Genomic DNA, 9,384 nt, shown 5'->3' on the forward strand with positions numbered 1-9,384 from the left:
TTTCTTCATATGTCCTGATTTGTTACATTTAAAACAAAGTAAGTTATTTGAATTTGAATTTTTTGATTTGAACTTACCTTGTTTTATGAACTTTCGAAACTTGCGTGCAAACATGCTCATTTCTTCATCATCATCCGAATCTTCTTTATCGGAAGTAGTATTAAATGCAAACACTTTATTGTTCTTTGTTTCATCATCATTCTTTCTATCTTCAATTTGAACTTCATAAGCCATAAGATTACCAATTAGATTTTCTACCGTAAGAGTTGATAAGCCATTTGCTTTCTTTGTTGTGGTAACTTTTTTTTTCATTGTGGAATAAGTAAACGAAGTATCTTTCGCACCATCTCCACTTGAGTGTATATTTTTTCAAGACCGATGAGAGAATTGGTGATATCGGTAAACCTTGTAAATATCTCTTCAATGGTCTCGTTTTCCTTCATTCTAAACAATTTGAATCTGTGTACAAGAACAGAAATTTTAGATTTTTAAACCTTACTTATGCCTTCATGAGTTACCTCGAGTGTGTGCCAAATGTCATATGCAGATGTGACCGTTGACACCTTGTTGAACTCATTCTTGTCAAGAACACAGAACAAAGCGATCATTGCTTTAGAATCCAAATTTGTATTGTTCATTTGAGATGTAGTCCATTCCATGAAAGGAGTAGTTGGCTTCTCGTATTTTGTTTCTACAACGTTCTAAAGTTCGTAGTCAATTGATTGGAGATAAATTTTCATCCGACACTTCTAATAATTGTAATTTAGTCCATCAAACATTGGTGGACGATTTGTAGAATGTCCTTCCTTGAATTTTGAGTTTGAGTCGGAAGTTGATGTCATTTCTTCAACCTTGCTCTGATACCAAATGTAGGATCTGATCTAATCACACTTAAACACTAGGAGGGGTGAATAGTGTTTCTTTAAAAATTTATGCAAAGAAGATTATAATTTGCAAAGAAGATAGCATAATCACAGAAAATCACAATCACAAACACAGAATTTTATATCGGTTCCACCTCCCAGGTGTACATCTAGTCTCCAAGTAAATCCCACTTAAGAGTTCCACTATGATTTTGAAAAACTTCTAAAACCAAACAACAAACCTGACTAATTTGCAAGTCTTTGCAAATTGCACACAATCTCTTCACTAAGAGATTACACCTTTCACACCCGTGAGAACACTTGTCTTGTTACAACTTGATTCTTATAAGCCTTGAGTGTATTGTGATATGTAGCAGTGGCTTAGGAACGTTTATAATCTCTGAAAATTACCTAATTTGATTGTATATTGAATGAAGATCAAAGGCTAACTCAGAGAATGATTTTTCTCAACACTTAGTGAAAATCTGGAAATTTTTTACTCTTGGAAAATGCACAAAACTTAAATCTTATAGATAGGAATTAGTGAGTCAAATTTCTGAACTTGTAACCTATTATATCCTTGAAAAGATAATTTTTCAAATCCTAAAAACGTGCACATAACGGCTATAAACAGACACTTTTTCAAAAACTGAAATGTTAAAAAACTGTTTTAGTAGTCTACTAATAGTCGTTGTAGTCGACTATTCTGAGTTCAAACAATTTCAGTAAATTCAGGATTTTTCTTAGTAGTCGAGTACTATATTCATTAGCCGACTACTCTGTAGAACAGAAAATCTGGAATTCAAAATTCGAAGCTGAGTAGTCGACTATACTTTGTAGTAGTCGACTACACTGTAAACAACAGAAAGTTAGAATTCTAAATTGATTTTTAGTAGTCGACTATATAGTCTACTAGTCGACTACACTATAACTTTACAGAAACTGAGATTTTACCTTAGTGCTTAGTAGTGACTATAAAAAGTCATTAGTCGACTAGACTGTAATTTGATAGAAACTTATATTTTTTATCTGAACTTCAGTAGTCGACTACAAGTAGTCATTGGTCGACTACTAAGGGGTGAAAACTAATATGAATAAGATATTTTTAGACTTATTGATAAGTTATAAACTCTAATGGTTAACATAGGGGATTTCTATTGTTAACCAATACACTAAGTATGTGTTAGTGTGTTCTAATTACTATGTGTGTGTATGTGGGAGTGATCAAGGCTTGTACAAACTTTCTAAGTAAAGAAAATGTAAAATTTACATTGATGTATAAGCTCTTCATCTTCTTTACTTCATGAAGCCTTGAACTCATCTTGCACTTGTTCATGTTGATAGCTGTATTGAAATGTTAGTGCACAATAATACACACAGTGATTCATATTATGAATAAATTGTTATCATCAAAATTATATCATGGGGACATGATATCCAACACTATTTGGTCAAATCGAGCAAAAGTCGACTAAAATTGTGGATTATAGCGCTCATGAAATCATGAATTTTGAACTAGACATAACTATTTGCCACTGGGTTTAAACGGACAAAAATTGTATAATCTGAGCATAGCACACGCCATGCTGTTCATGGATGTTACTTGTTTGGCACTTGTGTCTTCGGGTATGAAGTGTTACATTTCATGGTAATGCACATCCTTTCATCCTGAACTTCAGTTCCAGTGTCTCCACATTATCATTTGAACTCTCTACATTGCCTTTTCTGTTCCTCGTGCTTGTTTCTCGTGCTTGTTTCACTTGCATGAAGTGTAGGATTAATCTTCATCACATCTAAAAGGTAGGTCAAGGTAATGCCTGCGATAGTATTGCCTTGTTGCTTGGAATTTTTGCAAGCTGAAGCCATTTCCGTTGTTTTTATTCCACAATACAGACTTGCTTATTGTCAATCTTCTGATTTGGAATATCAATGGCCTGGACCGAGTCAGGTAGAGATGGTGACCTCAATGTTTGATCCCTCATTTGGATCTTGATGCAAAGTCTCCTTTCTTAAATCAATCAAGTAACCCAACCAAACCCAAACCAACCCCAATAAAATTTATTTGAGCCTGACCTGCTCAAATTAACAGGGGGACCAGTTAAGAGTTTGGGTATGATGCAAATTGATGACAGCAATGTAAAAAATGTAACATTTTATTACCCGAAAGAATTTAAATTATAACCAACATTTTAGGATTACTAGCACAAAAGGATCTAACCATCATATACTTCCTGGACTAAATGTAGTATAATAATAATATCATTTATATTAAGTATTACTAGGTCTGAGGCATATCAAGAAGGTCGAAGCTCAAAACCCTGGAGCTATCTGTTTGCTAGATGGCCTATGCTCCACAGACATAGACCCAAGGGTTATATTCCAACAGTCGTGTGGTATCGAACACAACGAAGGATTAAAATAGAGTGAAAAAGGTTGAGGTCATTTTCCTCTCCTACTTTGGTCCTAGTCAAGCGCCTAAGTAGTGATTTTAAATGATACAAATTCTTACTCCTAAGTAGTGATTTTAAATGATACAAATTCTTACTTTTTCTTCAAATATGGTTACTTAATACAACAATTAAGAAATATTGATTTCTGCATTCATGAGAAAACAACTGCAAATAATGGCACACCTGTATCTGTTCTCCATCTTCTCTCTCTAGACTCCTAACAAGAACCCAGAACTAAGCAGGCAGTGAGTTGGTCATATTTGGGGGAGGGCATGCGGCAACCATAGCACTACGCGCTGCTAGTAAGGGTCAGGTCAGCCCACGTGCAATTGCAGCTGTTGCACCTACTTGGGCTGGTCCTCTTCCCATTGTCTTTGGTCGGGGTTCTGACATGGAATCAAGGTACATGCATGTTATTCTGAAATGACTCTCTTCCTCTAGAGCCTTCTTCTTTTTCTTTAGGAGGATACGCTTTGTTGATATTGATTCCTCGTATCTTGATCATCAACTTTTAGGTATGGGCTTTTGAGAGGCACCTTAAGAGCACCTGCAGTGGGTTGGATGATGTACAATTTGCTCGTAAGCAATGAGAAATCCATCCAATCCCAGTACAAATCTCATGTCTATGCTGATCCAGAAAATGTAACCCCCAGCATCATCGAGAGCAGATATTCTCTAACAAAAAGGAAAGGTGCTCGGTTTGTACCTGCCGCTTTTCTTACTGGCCTCCTTGATCCTGTTCAATCTCGCGAGGAGTTTCTAGCTCTATTTGCCAAGCTTGAGGGAGAGATACCAGTTCTGGTTTTTTCAACAGCTGGCTCTCCCAAGAGGTCCAAGGCTGAGATGGATGCTCTTAAGGGAGCCAAAGGCGTCAGAAAATTTGTTGAGGTCCCGGGGGCCCTTTTACCTCACGAAGAGTATCCATTGACAGTTTCGGAGGAGCTTTACCAGTTTTTGCAAGAAAACTCTGAATCCAAGAGTTAAAACATATAAGCGATTTAGTATCTTCTTTGTTTTTGGTTATCGTGTGAAATGGTGGAGGCTTTGAAGTTGTACGCTTGTTTATTTACTGGATTTCTACAATGAATAATGAGTTAATGGTTTGAGATAGTCTCAATTCATTTCCCACATCTTATATTTTTTTTCCATAAAGCTTCAGCGCGTTCAATAAGTATTGAACTCAATGTCTAAAACCATTACTTGCATTAGAAAGTTGTTCCCAGTTCATAGCTCATTTGTACTAGTTGAAATGATGCCTTTGTAGCGTGATAATGTGCAGGTCTGAGCATCTAGTTTTGAGGAATGGCCATCGTCACCCATCAGCCACTCCAATGCTTATCTTTGCTGAGAGGCTGCAAGACCCTCAGCCACCTCAAACAAGTCCAACCCTTTGTCTTGAAGAGCGGGCTTGATGCTGACCCTCTTGTTGCTGGAAAAATTATCCTCGTTGCTGCCATCACCCTCACCGATGGTTTGGACTACGCTCACCATGTACTATCTCAATTCCCCTTCCCCGATGCCTTCATGCACAACACTCTAATTCGTGGTTTCTCAGAATCCGATCACCCGAATCATTCCCTCCTCATCTTCAACCAAATGAGGCGGCATTGTCTAACTCCAGACAGCTTCTCTTTTGCCTTCCTGTTGAAGGCAGCAGCAAATTGCAGGACAATCCATGCTGGCGCCCAACTCCATTCCCTTTCAATCCATCACGGCCTCGATGCCCATCTCTTTGTTGGTACGACGCTTGTGAGCATGTATGCTGAGTGTGGCTGCATTGCCTCAGCAAGGAAAGCGTTTGATAAAATGCCACAACCAAATGTTGTAGCTTGGAATGCAGTGGTCACAGCTTGCTTCCGTTCAAATGATATCAAAGGCGGTGAGGATCTGTTTGCTGTGATGCCATGGAGGAATCAGACTTCTTGGAATCTCATGCTTGCTGGTTACACAAAGGCTGGTGAGCTCGAATCAGCTAGGAGGTTATTCTATGAGATGCCCCAACATGACCCGGTATCTTGGAGCACCATGATTGTCGGTTTTGCTAGCAATGGACATTTTGACGATGCCTGCAGTTTCTTTAGAGATTTGTTGAGAGAGGGCCTGAAGCCAAATGAGGTGAGCTTGACTGGCATCCTCTCAGCCTGTGCACAGTCAGGGGCATTTGAGAATGGAAAGATCCTACACGGACACATAATGAAGGCGGGTTTCTCTAGCATTGTAGCAGTGACCAACGCACTCTTGGACATGTATTCTAGATGCGGGAGCATCGAAATGGCTGACCAGGTTTTCATTCAGGAGATGGGGAAGAAGAACATCATATCATGGACATCAATGATTGCAGCTTTTGCAATGTATGGCTATGGAGAAGAAGCGATCAAGCTCTTTTCTGATATGGAAGAATTTGGAACAAAACCCGATTGGATAACCTTCATCTCTATCCTCTATGCCTGTAGCCATGCTGGGCTAGTAGACAAAGGCCGTGAATTCTTCCACATAATGACACATACCTACAGGCTTTCTCCTTCAATTGAGCACTATGGCTGCATGGTTGATCTCTATGGTCGCGCTGGACTATTAGACGAGGCCTATGAATTCGCTACACGAATGCCTATTGAGCCTAATGCTATCATATGGAGAACATTGCTTGGTGCATGCAGTATTCATGGAAATGTTAAGCTTGCCGAACTTGTGAAGCAGCGCCTCTCTGAGTTGGATCCTAATGACGCTGGGGACTATGTTCTACTGTCCAATATTTACGCTGTAGCTGGGAAATGGAAAGATGTAGCTGAGGTGAGGGGGTCAATGAGTAAGCAGAGCATCAAGAAGGACCCTGGATGGAGCTCTATCGAGGTTGACAAGGCTGTCTACAAGTTTGTAGCAGGTGGTGATGGATCAAGTAGAATAGGTGTAGAGGCAAACAAAAAGCTTGTGGAGATCATGGAGAAGCTGAAGGATGAAGGCTACATGCCAGGAGTTGGGAGTGTGTTGCATGATATCGAGGACGAGGAGAAAGAAGGGGCGATTGTTAGACATAGCGAGAAGCTCGCAGTGGCATTTGGGATAGCTAGGACTGGTGGTGTTGGGAAGACGATAAGGATCGTGAAGAACTTAAGAGTTTGTAGGGACTGCCATGTGGTGATGAAGATGATATCAAAGGTTTATGGGAGGGAGATCATAGTCAGGGATCGGAGCCGCTTTCATTCCTTCAGAGCAGGATCTTGTTCTTGCGGAGATTACTGGTGACTCGGAGCAGAATCCAGCCTTCGCATCAAACTGTATGCCGAAGTTTTTGTCTTTTAGTTTGTGTTATGAACATGGTTTCTATAAATTTTTTCTTCTAGTTGGGCTTTCATACTCTGAAGAGTAAAGATCGTGTCCTATCTGCGGTAGTTCACAACCATCCTGTTAGCTGCTTGCGGTTGTGATTTAGTCTTGGGGTTTGTGTTAGCCAAAAAGCTAACGTGTTTAGGACTTACCTTTCAACTGGGGGACAAATTTTCAAAAGAGACCTATTTGGTTTTTTATTTGTAAAAAACGACCCGTTTCCAAGATATTTTTAAAAACCGACTTGGTTTCAGCCTCAGCGCTGAAACCAGGTCGGTTTTTTTAAAAAAAAAATTGAAACTTCACGGGAGTTGAACTCCCGTGAAGTTTAGCAGATTTTAATTAAGCTGTGCTAAACTTCACGGGAGTTCAACTCCCGTGAAGTTTCACAGTACAATTTTGGTCATCTTCGTTCCCTGTTTATTGAACCCAAAATCAATGGAGATCCACCGCTTCCGTCAACTGCTCCCTGCTGCGCCTCCAAACACCCCGTGTCGCCCTCGTGGGTGGAAACCACACCGCCGCTCGGTTCTGCACTCGCTAAGCTCAACTCCCCAACTATCGCTGTTAGACTCTTTTTATTCTCTCTCTCCTCTCTCTCTAAATTCTTCACAAAGCTGAGATTTTTGAAAGTTCGGGGATCGGTTCGGTTTGAAACGAACTATAAAGCTCCCAAATTCCACGAACAGCAAGAGATCAACAAAGAGAAAACGAGCTTCCTTTCTCAACCTCCTCCTCCTCCATTAATTCCGCGGCATTCGAGGTCGACAGTGTCAGGAGCCAACACTAAGACAACTGGAGTTGAGGTTGGAAGCTGGGAAAGAACTGGTGCACTGTCGGACTGATACACAAGAACAGGACTGATATGCAATTATTGTGGGGCTAGCGTGCAAATTCTCATAGTTCAAGGGCTATAATAAATGTTTGACTGTTGTTAGAGTTCTGTTAGAGAACTTAACTGTCTGCACGTGTACAGTTAAGACAGTTAAGTTCTGTTATTACTGTTGCAATTGTGTGCACGTGCACAGTCTATTAGAGTGAGAAGAATTGTATAAATAGGGGTTGTAATAATTGAGATTCGGGGGTTGAATAAGAAATCTCTTCTTCTCAGTTCTCTACAATATTCTTGTTCAATTCTTTCTCTCTTTTCCTCTCAAATCTCTGTCTCTTCTTCTTCAAGTTGAATTTAGCTGAAATCAATGGCCACAAAGGGGAATCGAGGTCTCCGATCCTCACAATTGGTATCAGAGCAACAAGAGACTGAAGCGGGCGCTGAGGATTTCTTGAATGATCAAGAGGAAGTTGAGGGTGAGGAGCCGACTCTAGAAGATAGATTTGCTCGACTAGAGGATGCTGTTGTCAGAAACAGTTCTGTCAATCGACAACAGGATTCTTTCAATCAGAAATTTTCAACACAGATGGGTGAGCTCTCTTCTAAGCTGGAGTTTCTAATCCAAGAGTTCAAGAATTTCAAGAATTCTGACCAAGGAATTCTTGGCTCTGGACCGAGGGAAGATCCTAGGAATCTGAATTCAGGTTCAAGAGGAGCTGGTGATTTCCATAGGGGTGATCACAGTAATGGATATCAGACCCTAAGTCGAAGAACTCCTGAGTTCACTGGGGAATTCCAACCCGTCAACAGCTTTGGTAATATGTCAACTCCAAGAAACTCTTTCTTTAGCAATCAAAAACTTGTTCAACCAAAATCTTTACGGCTGGATTTTCCTTCTTTCTCTGGATCTGAAAACATTATAGCTTGGTTAGAGCAAACCGAACAAATTTTTGAGTATTATGACATTAAAAAAGATGAATGGGTCAAGGTCTGTTCCTTCTACCTAAGGGATGAGGCCTTGCAGTGGTATAGGTGGTTCACTAGGAATATAGAAGACTATTATCATTGGACTGTTTTTAAAGAAGAAATTATAACAAGATTTGGTCCTAGTGAACTCACGAGGCCATATGATGCCTTCTCAACACTAAGACAGACTTCTACAGTCAGGGAGTACTTGGGAAAATTTGAGCAAGCCTTGGGATTGTTAGATGATCAACCCTCTAGAAGACACATTCTTGAGAGGTTTATAGGGGGATTGAAAGATGAATTGAGATATGATGTTTCAGCAGCTAGACCAACTTCTTTAAAAGGGGCGGTATCCTTGGCCAAACTATTTGAGGACAAACAGAAAAATGAAAGAAAATATAAGGGTCACTGGAGTTACTCAAACTCAGAAGGCTCTTCAATGAACAAATCACAGAATCCTTCTCTTAAGTCTTCAGACCCTCAAGCAGTCAGACCCTTCCACCAGTTTAAGAAACTGACCCCTGAAGATATACAAAAGAAAAGAAGTCAGAACTTGTGTTTTACATGTGATGAAAAATGGCATAGGGGTCATCAATGCAAAGGAAAACAGTTATTTGTCTTAGAAGGAATCATAGAAGGTGAATTGGATAGGACTGAAGTGGATTCTGGAGAGGAGGAAGAAGGAGATTCTGCAGTTATGGAGTTAGCTGAAAGCTTGGTCAGGGGAGCTCCCTCTATTTCTGTACAAGCATTGAATGGCATTAGTGCTTCCCACACAATTAGGGTAGTAGGATATTACAAAAATCAGGCTATTAACATTTTAATAGATTCATGATCTACACACAATTTTATCAATGCCAAACTGGTTAAGAAACTGGGCATAACTGTGACAGAGTCAAGTAATTTTGAGGTTCTAGTAGCCAGTGGTGAACTAATTAAAGGAGGAGGA

The 9,384-nt window shown here is 39.9% G+C and overlaps 2 protein-coding genes across 4 annotated transcripts in view; both read left to right on the top strand.

The window, feature by feature from the left end:
* LOC109832575 (pentatricopeptide repeat-containing protein At1g74630) overlaps positions 1 to 6,665 on the top strand; it is an 18,445-nt gene extending 11,780 nt beyond the window's left edge. The window contains exons 2-3 of one of the 3 annotated variants that reach the window (XM_020399922.1): positions 4,593 to 4,784; positions 4,869 to 6,665. In XM_020399922.1, coding sequence (XP_020255511.1) covers positions 4,616 to 4,784; positions 4,869 to 6,556 — 1,857 coding nt within the window. In that variant the 5' untranslated portion in view covers positions 4,593 to 4,615 and the 3' untranslated portion in view covers positions 6,557 to 6,665. Of the gene's footprint in view, positions 1 to 4,592 lie in introns of those variants that run through there. The other 2 variants (XM_020399923.1, XM_020399921.1) reach the window with 2 other exon arrangements.
* LOC109832444 lies at positions 2,793 to 4,297 on the top strand. The gene is made up of 3 exons (XM_020399803.1): positions 2,793 to 2,811; positions 3,556 to 3,715; positions 3,829 to 4,297. The coding sequence occupies exons 1-3, from the start codon at positions 2,793 to 2,795 to the stop codon at positions 4,295 to 4,297; spliced, it is 648 nt and encodes a 215-aa protein (XP_020255392.1).

Source organism: Asparagus officinalis, chromosome 3 (genome assembly GCF_001876935.1).
Source record: "Asparagus officinalis chromosome 3, Aspof.V1, whole genome shotgun sequence".
NCBI lineage: Eukaryota > Viridiplantae > Streptophyta > Magnoliopsida > Asparagales > Asparagaceae > Asparagus > Asparagus officinalis.